Source organism: Aulonocara stuartgranti (assembly GCF_965226115.1).
Source record: "Aulonocara stuartgranti genome assembly, chromosome: 12".
Classification (NCBI taxonomy): domain Eukaryota; kingdom Metazoa; phylum Chordata; class Actinopteri; order Cichliformes; family Cichlidae; genus Aulonocara; species Aulonocara stuartgranti.
Genome location: NC_138948.1, coordinates 14645689 through 14668472, shown reverse-complemented (window position 1 = coordinate 14668472; position 22784 = coordinate 14645689). Strand labels below are relative to the sequence as shown.

The 22784-nt window shown below is 39.0% G+C and overlaps 1 protein-coding gene across 1 annotated transcript in view; it reads left to right on the top strand.

The window, feature by feature from the left end:
• ipo11 (importin 11) overlaps nucleotides 1-21342 on the top strand; it is a 128974-nt gene extending 107632 nt beyond the window's left edge. Inside the window, exon 30 of the mRNA XM_082553246.1 lies at nucleotides 19334-21342. Coding sequence (XP_082409372.1) covers nucleotides 19334-19498 — 165 coding nt within the window. The 3' untranslated portion in view covers nucleotides 19499-21342. The remainder of the gene's footprint in view (nucleotides 1-19333) is intronic.
• Nucleotides 21343-22784: the final 1442 nt, after the last annotated feature.

Sequence of the window (22784 nt, the reverse complement as noted above, 5' to 3'; positions counted from 1 at the left end):
TAAACCTGTCAGCTCTCTGCATTTATTGGGAGTTAATTAGTCTGATTCAAATAATGAGGATAATTGATCTTTGCTCTGACAATTCACTTGTAAAATCGATCATTATGTATCTTAATTACCAGTGAAAAGCTTATTCATTCTGCATATGGCTCATTACAGCGCTAACAAATCTCTATGATTTTGATTGGTTGGTATGAGAACAATACAGTGTAATTCACACTATTGCACTTTTCTCACCAATCACCATGTTAATGCTATGCTATGCAAAGAACTCTGGCTGTTTATTCATTTTTTCTTCTTTTATTTTTATATGCAATTGTAATTCTTATTTTTATTATTTTAATTGATGATTTTACTGCTCTAAATCTTTTTTCCTAATTTGCCATTCTGCCTTCTTTGCCTCTCTCACTTGTAGCTTTCTGTAGAAATTGATACTTTTTTAAATGCACTATGCTGTCAGTGGAAGCCGGTCACTAATGTTTATTGATAATATGACTGATACAAGTAGGGTGAATTATGAAGTGTACAGGTCTATATTCGCTGCTCAGACTGAGCCAAATACAGCAAAACAGATAGAACAGCACTTCACAATGAAAATAATTACCCAAAACAAGTTTAAAAGGCAAAGAAATTGAATGTTCGGCAGTGGCTAAGTCAGCCATCTGATCTCAACCCAATAGAGCATGCCTTTCAGTTCCTGAAGACTGAAATGAATGCAGAAAACCCCACAAACAACCAGCAACTGAAGGTGGCTGCACTAAAGGTCTAACAGAGCATCCGAAGTGAGGAAACGCAATATTTGGTGATGTGAACGGGTACTAGTCTTTGACTGTAGAAGATTTTCTTAGAAGTATTAAAAAGTCCTCCTTTTAATCCTTTTAAAAAGCTTTAAAGAAAGGGAACCAATATATAAATTATCTTTTTTTAAAAAAAAATAATAATTTAGCCGTTTAGTTCCATGAATGCTTATTCATTGACGACTATCTTGCGAGTGTCATCTTGTGTATTTTAGCAAATTTTAACACAATGACGTTAATTAAATGCAAAGGCCCTCAGTATAATGTGACAGATACTATGTTTTGCCCTCTGCTAGCTAAAGCACAGCACTTATGGATCTAGTATACTGTATACACAGTATGATCTGTGAATAGAGTAGCTGTTTTGAGTGTTTTACAAATTATTTAAAGATTGTTAAGCTATGGAGTGAACACTGAATAAAGTGAATGGGGGATTTACAGCATGATGCTGCTAACAAAATCATGCTGCCATTATGTGTGAAGCTGGAATTGAGGAATAGACTGTCCATTATAATGTAATACTTTCTGTCACAAGCTACAATTTTAAGATGGGTAATGGCACAACAGATGCTGTTAAAAGGGCACGGTCTAAGTATGAAGTGTCTGGTACAGTGTAGCACATTCTCCTTAGATAGTTTGCAGGCATCTTAAACAATTAGCTCGATTTTGAAGATTATTTGTCACAACAAAGGCTTTATTAGAAACACTAGTGTGCTTTTTTAAAAACTTTGAATTGAGCTCTAGTGGGATTTAAAAAAAAAAAAAGAAAAAAAAAAGTGATGTTTAACCTCCTGAGACCCGAACTCTTTCATGGCATGCATTTTTAATTTCTCTTTGCTATTTGGGCTGATTGGGACCTTATGAATGTAAAAACAAAGAACGTGATTTTTTTGTTTTAACCTTATTTTTGTTTCTGAGAAAAATCAGATCCACACATGAGGATATTTGCTTTAGATTTCGATAGAACAGTGGCAGTGTAATGTCCTCGTAAGTGGATATCAGGCCCTTGTAGAGCAAAATTTAGTATTCTGGTCTAGACAACCCAAAATGTGATATCCACATATGTGGACCCAGGTCCTAGGAGATTAAACTAGACATATGTGATATTCAGTGTAGGGTAAGTTACTTTAAAATAGTAACTTAGTTACATTACTAGTTACTTCTCTCAAAAGTAACTCAGTTACTTCAAGTTACTCGTTACTTTCAAAGTAACTAGTTACTAGGGAAAGTAACTTTGGTTTTACTCAGAATTCTCTTGTTAATGTGTTGCTTCCATAACTTTGCCAGTCTTCTAGCTTGCTTACGTGCCACAAGTGCACTGTGCCACCTACCAATAGAAAGGAAAAGATAATGTGCATATTTCCACGAGAGAAATCCCACGCCTGGACAGTCATTGACTGCTGCCATGATTCTAGCCTATGTCACAGCGTCATGTGCACCTTTTACATCCAACACAAAAACTGCAGTCGTGGTGCTTTCGATTGTACTCAGAACTCGGAAATTCTGCCTTCTGAATAGGAAGATGTAGGCAACACCAGACTGCAGATGAGCTGCATACAGGGCTGGACTGGGACAAAAAAAATCGTCCCGGGCATTTTGACTAGACACTGGCCCACCATTATAGGAAAAATCATAAAGCCTTTGAATGAAAATAAACACTGTTGTGACAGTGATGTACACTGTTTTGATGGTATATATGCATCAATCTATCAATCGTTTGTTGTAAGATTCAGATAATTATTTTTTAAAAGAGAGACATTTTAAATGAGAATAAGAAAGAAAAGTATTTCTTTGTGCCCCCCTCTCCCTGTTAATGCCCTACATGGACCCCTGGCAACACTTTGCTAGACCCGCCCCTGCACAGTTACCAGCTGTCAGCTACTTAGAAAAGGATCCTGGTGTTATTTGTCTCTCGGAAACAGTTCATAATTTCAACTCATTCATGTCACCTAAAAGATAAACCTGTTTCTCCATCACCTGTTCAGCTCTGATGATTCAGTAAGGACATCTCCTGGTTTCATCTTCATGTTTCCCTCTCATCACATATCCAAACCGACATCATGACCAGCAGGTTTACAGCTGTGGCTCCAGCAAACATCAGCTGATACTAGAAATTACCGTAATTGTCGGGCTATAAGCCGCTACTTTTTGCACAAGCTTTGAACCCTGCGGCTTTTAGTCAGGTGCGGCTTTTCTATGGATTGTCCATGATTTTTGTCATATCGTAAGACGATTTGTTTTATTTGTTCCGCTATTGTACGGCACTACGTTGCCTGGCAGAAGGGCATGTGATCGGACACACATCGGGGTTCAAGAGTAGTATGTTGGTCACATGTCCATCCGCCAGGCAACATAGTGCCGTACAAGTAGCGCGAAAAACAAACTTCAAAGTAGCGCTACACGTTCAGCGGGAGGCGTGGATGACAAGCGGCCATAAACTTGCGAAAGGCAAGTTGTGCCCAACTCCACCGGTGGATTCTGACAGCGTGGAAAAGTGCGAAAACATCCACGATCACCAACGGATTTTGAAGGGCTGGACTGCTGCATGATGGAGAGGAGGACACCGCCACGGCCCTTCTGAGGGTGTTCGACTCTGACACTGACAACGAGGATTTCTTTGGTTTTGAAAGTGACATCCGACACTGGGGAAGATGGTGGTGAATGACTGACTTTTCTTCTTGTTAAAGCCGTGTCGCTGCACCTGAGCCTAAAAGGTAGTCTGAATCTATTTTTCTGGTGTGCTGTAGGTTATTGTTATGTACTACATTTGTTACTCATTTATGAAGCACAGTACATGTTTCGTACTTGTAATTACCGCTACTTGTACATATACCTAAAAAGTTATGCAAATATGTACCCAGAACTTGTTTTTCAAAATATTAATAAAAGTGATGTCTCCAAACAGCCATCTCTTTCCTGACAATTCCCTTTGTGCATATTCTCTTACATATGATAAGTCAACATTGAAACACCTGCAGCTTTTAGTCAGGTGCGGCTAATGTATGTACAAAACAGGATTTTCCCCTGATTTTAGCTTGTGCGGCTAATATACAGGTGCGCTTTGTAGTCCGGGAAATACGGTAATATTAAATAAATTCTTTTTTTTTTTTTTTTTTGTGTCCCGTTTGGATCTTTAGCCATCAGAATTGTTGTCTTAAGGCCAAGAAAGATGCCAAGCGGATTTATTTTACCAAGTGGATCATTATGGCCTTGCCATATTGGTCCATTTGATTGACCTTTATTATAATTATGAATTTATTTTATTTTCAGTTGCTACAAACGGGACAGGACAGGGAGAAAGAAAGAGGGAGAGAAAGAAAACCAAAGGGGAGAAGAGACGGTGAGAAGGGGGGGAAGAAAGAAAAAAAAACAAAACAAAAAAAAACAAAACACCTGGGTCACCTGTATGGAGAAAAAAAACAGAAGAGAAAGCAAACAACAAAGAGCAACATAGTAAAAAAAAAAAAAACGGCACCATCACAATAAACTAGCTAGCAGTAGTTACTAAATAACAAACGATATTGTGCAGCACGCAAGATAGACAGCGCACAATGTGCTTTGAGGCAGCAGCCAAGAAAGCTGTAGTCCGCGTCTGTGAATACCCGTGTGTACACCCGTGTGCATACCTGTGTGGATCAGCATGCTTGCATTCCAAAGGTTTCTCCATGTAACGATCTGCTAGGGAGTGTGGGGGGGCCACAGCCCCGTCCTCCAGGGTATGAAGCAGGTATGGAGGAGATCAAAACTCCAGACATCCAGAGGGCCCCAGAACACAAGAGACCAAGGAAGGCCAACAGAGGGGCAGCCGCGCCACTGTCCCAGTAAGAGCTGAGGAGAGTCCCAGATGAGGGCTCACTCAGCAGCCGCGGAGCAGAACCCAGGGGGAGTTGCAGTGACGCGCCCGTGAGCTCCGCTGGCAGCCAGCCGTGCCTGAGTGACCGAGCCCCAGGCCGAGAGGCCGGGGGCACCCCACCTCCGAAGTGGCCCGAGCGAGTCCCAGGCTCCAGGCCGTCAAGGAGTGAGCCGGTGTGTACCCGGACGCCCACCCCCACACACAAAGAACCATCAACGCACCGATACCTGAGGGAGTCCGCCACTGGCAGGGGAAGTGGTGGTGGGTGGAGATAGGCCTCCAAACCTTGGAGGGCCTGAGATGTCCCCAGAGAGGTGGCGCCTGACACCCAACCTGACATATAGACACAGACATACAGGCACACACAGATACAAACATCCATTCCCACCCTCATGCTCTAATATGCACTTAATATTAATATTAAATAAATTCTTACAACAGCTGATCAAGCTTAAACGTGCTGCTGTTGTTTAGCGCGACATCCGCTGGTTTCCTCTTTCGGCGCAAAGTGAGCGATAAACAAGAGAGACGATCAGCTGATCACTGATCAGTTTTCATGATTGAAGTAGCAACAGGTGAGGGAGGGGGGAGAATGAAAGAAGAAGGGGCAGCTGTGCAGCGTAAACACAGAATAACTCCAGCGTTGTGCCTTTTCCATTGTAGCTGAATTACGGGACAAACTGTTCCTTTTCACCTCAATAAGAAACGCGTAATATTTTCTCTGAATACCAGACGGGACGATTGGCAACTCTAATAACTTATGAACAAAATAAAGTTCAACATCAGTGTCATAGCACCCACCCAGCTGTATAGAAACTCCGTCAAGCTAGCTATCACGCAGTACGGAAAAAGTCAGCATAACGAAAATAAACTCCACCTAAACTTGGTTTATATCTGACCCAGAGAGACTGCAGGTCATAACTTCTTACCTGAAGTTCAGTTCACACTTGGACCGGCGGCCGCCTCGGGTCTCTCCTCTTGCCTCCTTTTTCCTTCATCCACCTGCTGGCCTCCACCACTTGCTAATGTTACTGAATCTGTGGAAGCTCCGCGATGCCACCACACGAAGTAACGAGTAACGACCCTATCTAAATCCCAGTAACGAGTAACGCGTTCCTGATTTTGGCATAATAACTAGTTACCGTGCTCGTTACCACAATAATAACGTAGTTACTGTAACGCGTTATTTAATAACTCGTTAGTCCCAACACTGGTGATATTACACTTAAATTTGTTCGCAGGGTAATACAGAACATGAAGCAAAACACACTGATAAAGAAAAACTGTTTTTTAAGGCAACACGATTAAAAAAAACAAACATCAAATACCTCCTTCGGTAGCGGTAATAACAATAATACAAATATTTGTTGTTTTCCATGCATGTGAGAAGCCTACAACCACTTAAGAGAAAAAGTTCCTTGTAAATACTCAACTTTGGTCTGGGTGATTTGTTATTCTGTGCGCTTCCTCAATTAATGACATTTTACAAAGTTTTAAACAGAAAAAGTTGCTGACTGCATCTTTCCCCTCTTAGTGCCATCTTACAAATGCAGAAGTTGGTCTTTTAGTGCATACCAGATGGCACACCAGATTTCAGACAGGATGTCTCATATCGCTGTTTGACCAAGCTTGTCACTCAAAGCCCTGGTTCAAAGATTCCTCTAATTCATGGCCTTCTGCTTAGAGCACTAAAAAGAAATGTTTTTCTGATCCTGCTAGTAGGGCTGGGCCATATCATACCGTTCGTGGTAATACCGGTATAATGTTAGGCAATGATAAGAAAAAGAAATATCGCGATAGAATATGGGTAAGACACGCATGCGCAGTGCCTTTGTTTTCATACGCACATGGCAGAAAAAGCCTGGCGCCGACGAAGAATGAGAGAGGCGAAAGTGGATCGTTGAATGAAACAGATGAACCAGAATTGGTTTGTAAAAATGCTGCAACTTCAGTGGTGTGGAACTGGTTTGGCTTTCGTCCGTCAGATACACACCAAAGCACAATTTTTGGTAGAGCATGTTAGCGGGCCATTGTTATTACTGTTTTCTTCGGAGTTGCTCTTCAAATCCTTTGATTTTCTGAAAAATCACACAATAATGATTTAAATGTTGAGTCTCATGCCTGTTTAAGCTACACATTTTCTAGTATGCACCTGTATGACAGAATGCTGAGGAACTCTTACATTAAGCCCTTTAGTACAGTACTAATTACGATATTGCCGTTCGTGCTGCCTCACTAGGTGAGGAAATTACTGCAATCAAGGAATAATCTGCTCTCGAAGTCAAGAGGCCATGCCCTAATGAAAAGTAGAGAGAGATGTGTACATTTGTGTATGTGGTGTTTTTATCTTTGTTTTTATTTTTTCTTTACAGCGATTATTCTACTCATGTCTCAACTCTGTTCTGTCTGATGTTGTTTGGTTTCTTTTATGTTCTTTATTGTAGTAGTTTTCTAATTTGTCAGTGCAATGTATACGTCCTGGTACTGGGGACATAGCTATTAGTAATGAATGCACCGAGGGGTTTCCAAAGCACTCCTTTTTTCTGTTTTCTTTTTTTTAATAAACTGAGCTCATGGACATATAGCTTTGAGCACAAGTTTAATGCATTAGTGATGTAAAGTCACAGTTTCCCACTGAGAGGCTTACAGATAAACAATGAGATATGCCTGTCATGTCTTTCTTATAAGATTTAATGATGCACTATAAACATGACTATTAGTAAGCCTAAGGGCATAATGATAATCAACATCCAAGGCCTTAGGAATTGATGCCCTATACATCATATCACCGTATTCCTAAACAGAGAGACAGCTTCAGCTGTTTTCGTTTTTTGTTTTTTTTTTCTCCTGCAAACGATAGGAAAGTTTCATTTCTGTCTTAATTTCTTAACTAGATTTCCTGTGTGATGTTTGAATGTACATACAGCCATCATAATATTGAAACTCTGTTTTTTCCAATCATGCCACCAAAACAGCTTTTCCTTTTAAGGCATGGATACAGAATTTCTAGCTGTGTTGTCTGGTGGCTGGCACAAGAACTTTGGCAGTGAAGTCTTAGGGACTTGTTTTAGGGGCTTGAGTCTTCATGGATTGATTGGCGTTCCAGTGCACGAGTGGATACTCGCCTTGCTTGGGATCTCTTGGGAGGCAGAGTTATAATGCCTTAGGCTCTTTGTTTTGTTCCTCCAGCCCTTCTTGGCTAGCTTTTGCAATGTGGCAGGGCATCATGCCTTGCTGTGGACAGCTGCTGCTGTCAGGCGGTGGGTGTTCAGTGGTGAGGTGAGTGGTCATATTATGTGTCTGTGAAGGTTCTCAGTCATCCAGGTCATCGTAGTCAAAGGAGCTTGCAAAGAAAAGCGTCTGGACTTCTTTAAGTTGCTTGAAGACGTTTCACCTCTCATCCGAGAAGCTTCTTCAGTTCTAAGGTCAAATGGTGGAGAGTCCCAGATATAAACCTCTTTCAAACCATCAAAGGACAGATGGTTTTGAAAGAGGAGTGAAAAAAGCCATCTATGTCCACCGTGAGCGACCATCTTTGAACAGAGGCGGGGGTTTACGACACCAACTCTCTGCCATCTATAATCCAGTTTTGAGATCCCTTCCCAGACGCCTTAACGCCCACTCACATCCTGGGCCATCTGACCTCAGGAATTCGCATGATAAGGCAGGGCCAGGTTTCACAATGAACACACCCGAAACTCTGGCTGATTGGGACCCACGCCCAGTTTCCCACCTTGGCTCAGGCGATTAGAGGATCATCAGGGGGTCCTTTTGTCCCTCTGTGGGGTCACTCCCACTAGGTTTATATCTGGGACTCTCCACCATTTGACCTTAGAACTGAAGAAGCTTCTCGGATGAGAGGTGAAACGTCTTCAAGCAACTTAAAGAAGCCCAGACGCTTTTCTTTGCAAGCTCCTTTGACTGGTCAAATTATGGTTATTTTCCAACACCATACCCTCACTCTATAAGGTATGGTATAAAGTTCACAAAGGTCAAATGCAGTTTGTGAAACTACATGGGTACACAATCCTGCTTCCAGCTGGATTTTGTAGTATGCACACTAGCATGCTTTTCTGTTCATGCATGATCTAATACATACTTGGAGAGAACTGCTGAAGTTTATAAAGAAAAAGAATAAATTCTTTATATTGTCGCTAACTGTGTGTCTGTTTTAAAATGTAGGCAATTAGCTGCTTACAGTGAGAGCTCAGTTTTTATACTTCATTTTAAAAGTGTAACTAATGATGTCCATTACCCAAGCCTCAGGTTTAATTTTCCATAAGAATCTCCTACATTAAATTATGTAGATGTGTTGGGTATTGCATAGTTTGTTGTAGTCTTTGTTTATTAGTGAATGCTAGATATATATATATTGAAACACTTGTAATGAAATGTTATTTGTAAAACTAATATAGCCTGCCATTACAGCTGCTGTTGTGGATTGCCACAACCTTCACAGCCATCCTGCAGACATGTACAGCAACTTTAATAACTGCTGCCATTTATTTAGACTCTTTCTTTCCTGTCAGTCTTTGCAAACTAACTTAAACAATTTCTTCCTTTAAATTTTCAACATGTCTAAAAGTACCACCTCGGTACAAGACTGTTCAAAGAAGTCTTATCATTAATTAACGCTAAAATGTTAAATATGATTGATGTATCTCTATCACTGGATAAGGTACCACAAGCTTTTAAGGTGGCTGCAATTAAACCACAGCTTAAAAAGCCGTTACTTGATCCAGCTGTTTTTGCTCATTATAGACCAATCTTCAGGCGTCCTCCTATTTCAAAAAATTTTGAAACTGCTAATTGATCATTTGCAGAGGAACAGAAGTTTCAGTCAGGTTTTAGCATTTCACTGAAACAGCACTAGTGAAGATTACCAATGACCTTATGGCCTCTGACAGTGGACTCATCTCTATGCTTGTCATGTTCGACCCCAGCGCAGCATTTAATATCTTTTCTCTGTCCCCTAGCCCCCAACCGGTCACAGCAGATGGCTGTCCCTCCTTGAACCTGGTTGTGCCGGAGGTTTCTTCCTGTTAAAAAGGGAGTTTCTCCTTCCCACTATTACAAAGTGCTTGCTCATAGGGGTCATCTGGTTCTTGGGGTTTTTTTCTCCAAAATACTGTAGCGTTCTTACCTTAGTGCCTAAAGTCCCTTGATGCGACTCAGGCTCGATATATGGAATTATATACATAAACCTGAAAGGAACTGCACTGTGTGTGATGAATGCCTGTATCATTTAGAATACCTATATAAATTGAAATTACATTCATATTATTTATATTAAGAAGTTATGCGTTGATCCTGAGGGGTTCTTTAGATTAGGTCTGCCAGGCTCCCTGATTAAGATATAATAAGGCTGTAGAGAACCCTTTTTAAATGGTCAGAAGCAGTAGTCAAGCAATGAGTGTTAAAATCCCCCAAGACTCAGATTTCAGCCATACATGTCTTCAGTCATTTTTCTGATATTATGTATTAAACGTCATTGCAAATGCTTACTGGATGACTAAATGTAAAGTGCTTAATGGCTCTGACGCTTTTCCGTAAAGGCTGCTGTCTGTAGTTGTCTATAGTTTGTGACCTTTGGAGAGCATTATAGCATTGGCCATATATGATCTTTTTTTTTTGTTTTTGTAAGTAATGCAGATTCTTTGTCTGAGGTTTTCATTAGCTTAGCAATACTGTATGCTAAAGTAGTAGAAAGCAATGCGGTCTCAAAGGTTTTTTTTTTTGGGCAACGCATGACTGAAAATGCCTTATTAGCATAAATTCATCTGTATTTTTGAGCGAGACGTAAACAAGCAATTGGTCAGGAAATTTCTCCTATTTACTAGTCTAAAGATTTGATTAAAGTCGGTCTAAATTTTAAACAGTTAACCCCCTTAAAGCTGAAAATTTGCACTTCAATCACTTCTTGATTATTTCATTTAAACTCTTCTGTGGTGGTACACAGAAAAATTACAAAAAATCAATCTTTGTCATTGTAAGTGGTGGGAGACAGAGTCTGCAGGCAACACAAAAACACCCAACTGACTAAAAGCAAGGTACTGATCACTTCTAAACGGAGCTGTGGGAGTCCAGTGGTGCAAGTGCAGTCAGTATCGTTTAATACAAGTCAAGACAAAATGCCATTGGTGCAATGAAAGGGACAGTCTGCTTCTGCTCAGCTGCAAGGTTGGTGAGATCAGGATGTCTATAGCCATTATTATACTGACTGAGTTGACTTTATATCACCAAGCAATACTTTTTTCCCCCTCACACTTAAATTTCTTCTGTAAATAAGAGCTAACCTGATCATTAGATCTGGACACTCTATTTATGAATGTTTTGTTCCCATACTTGGATACACAAAATTCTCAAATTATGCAAAATTTATTTTTAATTAGTTATTTTAACCTTTTTTTTTTTTTACTTTTTTCTTCAGTATCATCTACTGTGCCATTTGTTCCTGTCCTGGATTTATTTAGGGCTTTTGGGACTAGTGGACATTTCCTGCACATGTTTGTGTTTTATATGCATCAAAACACACTTATGAGACAGAAAGATTGTACTGGAGGTTTTCACAGGAAGAATAAATGTGCTACTGCAAACACAAGGACTGGCTGCTCCGATGCTAAGAGACTCCCCTCCAGCCACTGTATGTTTATGCTTTAAGAGCATAAAAAGCCTGTAGTGGGCTTTAAAATGTTGGAATTGAATTGCTCTCGAGCTGAATGTGAATAACGACACATATGAGTTTGTGTTAGTCATCGTCAAGCTGAAATTATGCTTTAAAAATTCACATCGAATTGGAATGTCTGTGGAAAGAAGATTTTAGTGCTACATCTTTTACATTTAAAATGTGGAATTAACATGTCTATGTTTACATGTTCTATGTATGTTTATTTATCCCCGCCCAATAACTTAAGATATATGCTTGCGTGTATAAGTATGTAGGTGTCCTTTAATCAGGACAGTGTATGTGGGGACAACAGTCAATAGCTGATATCTGCAGCAGTTGGAGTAGAGGTAATAGGATTAGTGTCAGACTCGGATATTCAGCAGGCCCATTCCCACCAAGCCAGCGTAGCTCTGCCAACAAAACATGCACACATATAGACCCCCTCTCTTGCATAATATCCATTAGCCACACTCTTATATATGCTTCCATAATTACTGGCATAGGAGCAATTCTTTGCTATCCTTATTCTTTGATGTTCATAATCAGTCTCAACTTCAATCTGATGTGATGCCTTGCATTAGGGCAATGCCCCATTATCCTGCACTTTTACTGGAAAAAAAAATCCCATGAAAAGAGCAAATTCAACAATTAATCTTTACGTGATTTTGTCTTTCCGTGCTTATAAGCATCATACTTTCTAAGTGGGATTTACTTAAACCACAATGCCTATGATTATTGTATTGAAGGACCATCATTCATGGCAGCATTTTTTTTTATCAGCAGTGAAGGTTTTTGACACATCATGATTATGCTACACTTTATAGAATGATTTTAATCTCGAGTTTGGTCTTTTAATGTAAACTGGATCATCTTTTTTTTTTTTTTTTTAAACTGTCTATTCAGATTGATGGTGTTTTCCATGAGCTCACCCACTGGTTTTAAGTAACTATAGAATGAAAAATATCTTTTGCAGCACATAAGAAAATATGCCTGTGATAAATTGGGGACTTTTTTTGTATATAGATTCGATCATATACAAGTATGCAGATATTATTCACAGATACTAAAATGTATGGCTTAAAACTTTTAAGCTGCCAAGTTGTGAATAATTTACTACAAGTGGTTGGCATTGTTTGCACCGTATGCCTAATGCAACACATATTGTTTGACACAGACAAGCCCAGTGATAGGTCTGTTCATCCAGAGACACTGATGAACGTAAACAAAAAAAGAGACAAAAGTATTTTGCATGTAACATATGTCACGTTTCAATTTAATTCAATTTAATTTATATTTCCAAATTTAAAACAAGTTGCCTCAAGGTGCTTTAAATTGTAAGATAACGATGTTACAATAATACAAAAAAACTCAGAGAAAACCCCAATAATCATATGACACCCTTTGAGCAAGCTTTTTTTGGCAATTGGTGGGAATGTAAACTCTTTTAATAACAACAAACCTCCAGCAGAACCAGGCTCAGGAAGTGGAGCCCATCTGCTGCGACCAGTTCAGGTGAGAGAACGAAGACAGGATAACGACGCGCTATTGAAGAGAGCCAGAGATTAATATCAACTAATGATTATAAGAAAAGTTGCGCGTGAACACACAGTGAGTTAAAAACTTATGTCTTGTCACATAAAGTACTGTATATAAGCAGGAAAGTACTAAATCATTTGATATCTGCTGCAACATTTGATTGGTAGTGTCAGAATTTGGAGTAAACAGTGTACCTGTAAAAGCATGGATCTATCCTTACTTGTGTTAATGGTTCAGGCTGGTGCTGGTAGTTTAATGGTGTGGGGAATATTTTGTTGGCACACTTTTGGGCCAGTTGAGTGTCTCATAAATTCCTTTATGGACCAAAATGTAGCCATCTTCTCAAAGTGGTTTCTTGAACACAGTGAGTTCACTATACTGAAACGGACAACAAAGTTGCCAGATCTCAATCCAGCAGAGCATCTTTGCATTGTGGTGGAATGGGAGATTCTCATCATCAGTGTCCAACCAACAAATCTGCAACAAGCATAAGATGCCATCATGTCAGAATCGTTGCGGAGAAGCATCTTATTTAATCAATGCCACCAAAAGTTAGGGTGGTCCAATGTGTCAGGTATGGAAAGCCCTTTTCCCAGTAAAAAAAACACTCTGTTCCAACTAAAGAACAGCTGCATACAATAACATTAAGTAGCCCTCTGTTCTGTTTAGGTAAGCCACTTTACACCTAGAAGTGGGGTGACATGATCAAATAATTTCATGTTCCAAACTCTCTCAGGTGTGCTGAGGCTATATTCTTCTCCAGCCTGCTGGCGCAGATTAGCTTATTTCCCAGACAAAGGTGTATGAATAACTTCCAAGCAAATATTGAGTAGAGGCTAAATTACATGTTTTTGGCATGGATTTGTGAAACTGTGCCACCTTGAAAACAGTTGTTCGTGTGACAACACTGGTTGCAGAAAAAAGATGCAAGCAAAAAGGTGTTTGGCAACCTCTCTAAGTAATGTCAGAACAGATGGAACAAATGTAGGCTTTTTATTGGGTATTTTGCATGAGGTAAAAGCGGACTGCCGTGGGTGCTTAGGATCATTATTATTATCATTATCGTCATAATTAGTTTTTTCCTTCAGAGCGTATCTCGCCTACTTCTCTATTCTGTCTCCTTCTTTTTTTCCCCTCTATATCTTCTCACTAGACATCTGCCAAACCTTTTCCACTTCCTTCACATCTCATTTGTCTCTTCTATTCATCCTCCCTCTCATTTATCTTCTTCTGTGGCATGGCGACCATTGCTTCTTTATCAGTGAGCTGCAGCAGGAAGCATGTCACTCTCCCTCTGTCCTTTTCTCTCATCATTATTCCTTTTCTTTTCCCCTCAAACTTTACTGGTTTCATATTTCTTTCCTACTTTTTATGTCGTGGAGGGATTTTTGTTGTTGGGGTTTTTCTTTTGTTTGTTTTTGGCTTGTGCGCAAGGTTACCTAATATTAATACAGATGCATATTTTTTTTCTTTCAGTTCATCCTTTCAGTCAGTTTTACTTGTAGTTGTTTTTACTATACCTATTGTTTTGGCAAACCATGTTTACTTTTTTGGTTATTGCACTTGCACTTCTTACTCTATCATTTTCTTACTTTATCTTTTCCCCACTTATCCAGAGCCCCCAATTACTTTGCCGTTTTATCTTCTTCACAGTACAAACTCCAAAATTGAAACCTTGCCTCAAATGACCTGAACCAATCATATTTCACATAGTTCACTCCCATCAAGCAACTGAACAAATGACATAAATGAGAAATGCTTCCAGTTTACAAAATCACCTTCATTATGCAGTATTTGTGTCCTGATGGGATTGTTTTGTCTTCCCTTCTGTTTATTAACAGAATGGCTGAAATTGCCATGCTAAGGTTTATACACCAGATTTGGACTACCTGCCAAGAGAAAAATAATGAAATAATGAATAGAGAAATAATGTTGCTTATGAAAAATGCATTTAATCCTCAATGTTTGGGGAAGCACATTAATGTAATCACTTTACATTTGTCTAACGTATTACTGCTCCTAAATTCAGCACTCAAAATGCAAATGTTAATCAAATATGTGTCACTTGCAGTGCATGAGTTAAATGATCTCTATATTGAAAGTCATACAATGTGGTTTTGTGTCTTTGTTTTGTTTCTTGCTTTTTATGCAAGATGGTGTAAAAATCACCTAACTTTGATTAACACAGAAAGCTGTATAGAAATGGCAAAGTATCTACAAATCAGGAAGTGCAAAGATCTCCATATGTCATTAGGAAACTGCTTTGTGCTGATGTGTGTGAAAATGCAAGTTTTAAAGGTAGAATTATCAATCTAAGTGTGTGACAGCGCACCTCTCGGAGTAGTGCAAAAGTCTAAAACGTGTCCAATGGATTACTCACTTTGAACCAAATAAATACTGTATTATTTTTGCTTTTAAGTGTTATGCATAATACATTATAACCCAAACACTGATAATGCATGACAGAAAATTTACATGCAGAAAAAATAAGAGAATATAAGTTTACTTTTTTTAATGTATATGATGGTATTTGTTTAAGACGGCGATGCCATTAAAACCTGAGTTGACAATAGCTTCTCTTAAACAGCATGATGCTTTGAGTCAAATTTGACCACTTGAGAGCAGCTTACATGTCTAGTTAGAGATTCTAAAGGCGATGAGCTGGCGAGGCTGCAGATGATGTGTTGTAAATTAGCTGATGAAATTAACATTTGCCCGCAGTGTAATCCACTAAGCCCGGTGCTGTCAGCATCTCCTTACACAATACAGTTCTTAGTTTACACTTCAATACATCATGCAGGCCCACAGTTCATTACATCACACAGAAGTCGGTGTATGTGCTCACACACTCGCGCTCCTGCGGGGTATTTGTGTGTTTGCAGTTAGACATGAGGCACCACGGGATGTGAGATAAAAGCTGGAAAAGTACAGGTTATTGCATCATTAACTCCAGTTAGCATTTGTCTGCCTGACTTAGTTTCCTTTCATATCCTCTGCTACAGTACAAATGTGTTTTTCGACTGAATAGAGTAGTCTGTTGTAGTAAACTGTAAGAGTGGAAATAGGAGAGCAGGTCTGAGAGATCAGAAAGTTGAGGATCTAAAAAAAAAAAGGCTTACTATTGTGAAATCTGTGAGATTATTATCTTTGCAATATGTCCTTGCTAATCCCAGTCCCGAAACCAATATTGGCAATCATACCATTTGTCTTTGTGTGAGCCTGTCATTCAGAGAGCTTTAAGGATCTTGGTCCCTGGTACACATGATGTTGTGTGAATTAAGTGTGTTTAAAGTCCCTCATTGGCCAATTTTAAATAACACTGATGGTTTTATAGAAATAACTGAGAACCGTTTGCTTTGGAAAAGGACAACAGTAGTCTCGGGATTACTTTAGAGATGAGGGCTTTTACAGCCCCTGTCATTTCAGCTGTCTCTCTTCAACTCTCTCATGTTTCCCACTCATCTCTTTTCTCTGTCCTGAACAATGAGGTAGAGCTATGATTGCCCACTCTTGCATCCCACATCTTGTTTTTATCACTCGCTGCCTTTATGGGGTTCTTTGAACCACATTACTTAGCCAGTTCCTGGTACTTAATTCCCATGCATGACGATTCTTTCCCTCTTTTGTCATATTTGTCTCCTCGTTCCCTTATCACATTTCATTCCTTTGTACCCATCACATCTACACCTTTTGTTGCCTCGTGTCACCGTTATTTTTTTTCCTCTTCTCTTGTCTTCTCATCTCCGCCCTTGTTTTTCCCCCTGTGTTGACAATGGGTCGTGCATACTGTTTATACTGATAGTGGCAACATTGTAAACTGCTTTTGATCAGTGTTGCTATGTGCACAGTCTCAACACAGCATGTCCTAAATACAGTCCATTGCTCTATCTCAGAACTTTATTTTTTGGGGTACAGAAACATTTACACCTCAGTATTACCAGGTTGGCCCCCCATTTTCCTTAAGAACGGCTTTGTTTCGTTTGTGGGACATATTCAACAAGGTGCTATTCCTGCGCATCCACAATTTGATTTACTGTTTCTCCAAAGCCCAATTGTGCTTTATTGGATGGGAGACATGGTGATTGTGATGAATTCATTGTGAAACCAGCTTAAGAGGAGTTTTGTCAGGGATGTGTTATCCTGCTTGAAGCAACCATCAGAAGATGGATACACTGCGGTCATAAAGAGATGATGATCGCAGCATAATAGAGGTTAGTTGTGGCATTTTAACAATGTTCACTTGGTTGAAAGGGGTCCGAAGTGTTCCAGGAAAATACCCCGCCCCCCACCTCACTATTCCACCACCAGCAACAGCCTGAACTGCTGATACCAGGCAGGAAGGACCCATGAGTTCATGTTGTTTATGCCAAATTTCTGTTACAACAGAAAATGACTATTCTTCTGCTCATATCACTTATGTTACTTCCTCTTTGTGCTGGATGCGGGAAAGGGGTTTCTCTGTATCTCTCTTTTTCCATTCATCAGAGGCATCGTCTGTTCTCCAATTTTGGTGAGCCTTTGCAAATTTTATCCTCAGTTTCCTGTTCTTCTCTGACAGGAATAGGAGTGTCACCTTGTGTAGTCTCCTGTTGCTGTAGCTGATCTGCTTCAAGGGTCAGTGTGTTGTAGGTTCAGAGTTGTTCTTCTGCACACCTTGGTTATATCGAGTGGTTATTATAAATCTAGTAGATCAGCAATTTCCAAATAAATCAGACCAGCTTGTTTTGCACCAACAACCATACAAAGTCACTTAAGTTAACTTTCTTACACATTCTGATGCTTGGTTTGAACTTCAACCATACAATCAAGACCATATCTACATAAATCCATAAGGTTGCTGCCATGTGATTGGGTGATTATATACTTGGGTTGATTAGCAGTTGAACAGGGTTAACTAATGAAGTACCTTGGCGAGTGTACATTCTGTTTATTTTCTTAATTCTATTCACTTATCAATTTCTCTTTAATCTTTATTAATAATAAAAATTTAATAATAATTATAATATTAATAATTTACACTACTTCAGCAAACTTTCATCCACACCCTATCATATGCAAAGACTTGAATTGTTTTTCTGGCATTTTTCTAAAAAGCTCATTTAGTATATATGAAGTGTGCAGTCCTGATAAGGGGCTACATTGCTGCTGAAATATTGTAATCTCTACATACAGACTTAATTGCTTCTATTCCTGTTTAACCCAAACTAATCTGATATTTACTGAGACATATGAAGAATTGCATTAATAATGTTTTCCCTAGTTTGATCATAGTAGATGCTTAAGAGAACCATGGTGATTAAAAATGTATTCAAGTGCCATGATATGTGGCTTCTGACGCACACACCCATACACACAAAAAAGACCTTAAAGATGTTGTGGTATACAGAGAGAAGGTAATTATGCAGCTCAGATGAAAGCTTTTCCATTAAGCCACTCTGCAACATCCACTCTTTACTAGTTTGATAGCATTGTAATGACGAAGACCAAATTAGTATGACAAGTATTGTTTCCAGTGATTGGCTAGAGACTAAGATTTGCCACTGCAATATTGTGCTTCTCTAAGGACCCAGAGTTGTTTTTCAGTTGTGGGCTGATGTGATTAAGAGTGAACACGCTCGCCAAAATGTCAAGTTTGTGCTAGGTGATAAAGGAGATCACAAGGAGAGTTTTTTTGTTTTGTTTTTTAATTCAAGATACTCACCTGCTTTGAAGCAACAATGATAATTAATCTGTGGGGAAATCATAGCAAAAAAAAAAGAGCCAGAATACGTGGAAATGTTACAAACGGTGATATAGTAAGGTACCCACACTGATTAAAAACATATAAGGGTGACTAAAATTGTCTTTATACATTTTATTAGACGCACACAAAAAGAAATCTTCAAAACTTGACTGCATGCGTGGAAGTTTTGTTTGTGCAGTGGTGTTAACAGAACTTGTATACCTCTCTAATTTATTTGCAGACCGAGTCCCGGCTTTCAGGCTTTTGCCATCTGTTGTGTTTGCCTCTGCTTCATTTCACAGAAAATAAATGACAGTGTGCAGGTTTACAGAAATGTGTTAGCTGTAGTCCACCATTCAAGTCTTCTGTGCTTGTTTTTGTTTTTTTGTTTTTTTTTACACTGTTGTCAATTATTATTTTTCCAGCGCTTTCTTCGGTATAAGATGAATGACAGTGACTGTGAATACTGAATTATTTTTCCTTGTGTACGTTTTCTGTTAGTTATATATGTCAGAGTCGCCACACGTAAAAGGTTTCTGTTGTATTTTCCTCCTTTTTTGTAAAAAAATCCACAGTGCATTTTCAGTGAAAGTCCTTTACTCTGAAATGAATGTATGGGAACTGTTAAGACCTACATTACAACCATGAGCAGCTGGTTTGCTGGTGTTTTTGTTTTCTCCCAAAGCGCTGCCTAACAGACCCTTTCTCAGGTGGGATCACTAATTTTTCCACTCTCCATTTTCTTTGTCCTCCTGCAGTTGGCCCTGGAGGATCCGGTGCACAGCGTTTCTCTCCAGCAGTTTGTCTATGAAAAGCTGAAGGCACAGCAGGCCCTGATGGGGGACCAGGGCTTTGGAGCCCTGATGGAAACTGTGGACACGGAGCTCGTCAGGCAGCTCCAGGAGTTCCTCCAAGGCCTCTAAATCACATCTAAAGTCTTCACTACCTTACAGAAACGTCCTTGCCTAATGCTACCCTCTGACCCCATTTTTGAAAATGTACTGGAAAGGCTAACAATCTGCCTGACATGTGGACTCCTAATTCAAACCTCCCCAACCTCTGCCCATGCTATGCCTTATCTATATTCAAAACCTAGCCTTGTCAACTGTCCTCAGCTAACACCCCATGCCCCCACCGACCCCCGCCGCCCTCTCTATTATCTTATTTCTTGTCCTTCCCTTTTTTATAAAGACTGGGTTTATGTGGGTCAGAGTATCTTCACGTTTTTAAAACACCTACATGACAACATCAACGCACTAGAGCTTCCACTCAATACTTATATTTTTCCTCACTTTTTTTGGTTTTGCTGTGAAATAGGTAGAAAATTGAAAAAGTTAAATTAATGTTGTGACGGTTGAGGAGTATGGGGGTGGGGGAAGAATCATCTGCAGTGCCAGAACAGGAGCCTCGGACTATTTTCTATGGAAAAACATACAGATTGTAGCAGAAAAGGGGATAAATCAAACCTGAAGGACCTGAAGCAGTGTTTACAGAATCTATTCTTAAAAGAGAAAAAAATGAAATGTAATTTTGTATGTATGTAAAGTATGGATGATATTCTGCCTGACATTATTTGTAGTTTGTTTTTACATCATGTTAATTTCTCTACAGCTATTTTTTTTAATAATAATTTTGTCATAACCTGAGGTCAAATTGAAGTAACTACTGAGAGAACTAAAGTGTTTTTTTGGTTTTCTTTGTATGGTGGCTTAGAATTTTGTTTTTTGATTGCAGAATGGGGGCTTTTTAAATGGTTGATTTGTAAAAGTGCTGAACTATGTTTATATATACATACCGCTGCTAATTGATGGTGTGTTGGAGCACTTTAATAACCAAAATGGTCACATCTTTTTCATTCTTTTCACGTCAGTATACTTAAACACAATTGTAGAAGACCTCAGAGTAGTGCGACAGGATTGTGCATACTAGGCTGAAGTTGCATTAGGCGCATTGAGAGCCTTATCTTGATTTGGTGCCACATCTTCATTTTGACTTATTCCAAATGTGACATGCTGTTAGGTTTCGTCCTCACTTTAATTTGGAAGAATTTAATTCTGGCCTGTGCGGCTGTTATCAAGTGGCTTTCAGAGCCATTGAAAAGAATCACAATGCATCACTGGTGGAAAAGAAGTTAGCTGTCCTGCAGTCTTTTTATTTTTGTTTCTGAATTGGCCTGTAATTGGCGTGACAGTTTGATATATTTGATTTGAGAGGAGTCATTTGTTTTTGTGTTCTATCTTAAAATGCTTAATAAATAGGAACGAACCTATTTGATAAAGAAAAGTAATAAATTACTGAATATTGGCACTTAAGTATTTAATAGTTGCATTTTTACACACACAGTAGGAAACATTGTCTAAACTATGTCGCAATTTTAGACTCATTTACATAAGTTTTTTTTTTATGGTTTAACAATTTGTTTTCTTTTTTCATCGTGGTGCGTGTTAACCTTCTCGAGAAAGCGATGGCCCTGACATTAGCGCCTTTGACACTGTGATAAGAGTTGAGTAGCAGTCAGAATTACAGCCTTATGCTTTCAGCCTTACCTGCCCGTGAAACACAAGACCTTTTTACTATTATGTTGACTACTTAACTAGTTCAACAGTAGAAGATTTCTTCACTTGTTAACTCTTGATTGAAATTATTAAGTTTGTTTTCAAAACGACATAGTAGAGGAAGTTCTGGAGCTATAACTCTTGGTTATGTTTTCATGGGGAAAAATACTTATATTCCAAAGCCTTCAATAAAATGCAGTAATCAGCCAGAATAGTTGTCTTTGTATTCCCAGTGCTTATTTTGTGTAACTGAAAACAGTAGTCCCTATTGAGTTTTTGATGTACTTTTTGTTTTGTTTTGTTTTTTTGTTTTTTGCAGTCTTATTCTATTGAGTGCATTTTTCTAGCAGATCAGACATAATTGTCCTGCAGATAATGCAATGGACTTGGAAGTTGTCCTTAATTCTGGAACCTCAAGGACTGAGCCACTGATTGCAGTGAAAAGGAGCACGAGTGGGAGAGGCTGAGGACACTGAAATATGATGGTAAGCATAAGGTTTAGATGCATCCTCTCTTGAGAGTACAGCATGACTGATGTGCAAACTCAAGTCAGTTTGGTAGACGCTCTTTTTTTTCTTTTTCATTTTTTTAAAGGAAGCTGTCAGTTAGAAAAATGGGGCAATAACTACTGAGAAAGTACAAGGAAATGAACTGGCAATTAGTGGGAAATAGAACTAGATCCTACAGCCATGCTTGTGGCTCTTTGGTTTGAGCAATAGAAAAAGTTCAATTCAGTTCAGTTTTATTTATATAGTGCCAAATCACAACAACAGTCCCCTCAAGGCGCTTTATATTGTAAGGTAGACCCTACAATAATACATACAAAGAAAAACCCAACAATTATATGACACCCTATGACCAAGCACTTTGGCAACAGTGGGAAGGAAAAACTCCCTTTTAACAGGAAGAAACTTCTGGCAGAAGCAGGCTCAGGGAGGGGCAGTGATGCCAATGCACAGAATAAATATGACTTTATGATAGTTTTATGAGAGAGTTCAAGTGATGACTGAGATTATTACAATTCATTCTGGGGAATAAATTGAATAAATTTTTGTACAAAATTTGTTCACCCTCACCAAAATTATTAGAAAGTCATCCACGATATGCCTTTTGACTGGTGTGCATACTGTATGGATCTGTGTGAGACAAAACTGTAATACTTAAAAACAAACACCAGGTTGAAAATCTCAGGTAACTGGTAAAATTAGCTGACTAAATTCGAACAAGCTTTCAAAAGTGGTGACCCCAACGATGGGTTTAAAGCATTTGATTACACTTTTTCAACATACTATTTTAAAATGTTTGCGCACATTATCATTATTGACCTATAGCACAAACCACTGCTGTGGAATGGCTACACTTTAACTTTGAAATGCTTAAAGCTTGTAAAATCAACCAAAAACTGAGGATTCTATTTGACACAGTATAAAACATCAATAAGTGTTTGAGCTGTCACTTGAAAAAGCATCAAAAGCAAAAGAACAACTTCAGAAAAACTTTGGGGTGGAAATTGTTGACGCTCACAAAACAGGTGGATATACAAAGAGCTGGAGTGACAAGTATAATCAGGAATTCAATATTATTCAGCCATAACAATGAGCCTGGCAGGTAGGAAGTCAAAGATTCTGAAAGATTGTAATGAAAAGAGGAGTGA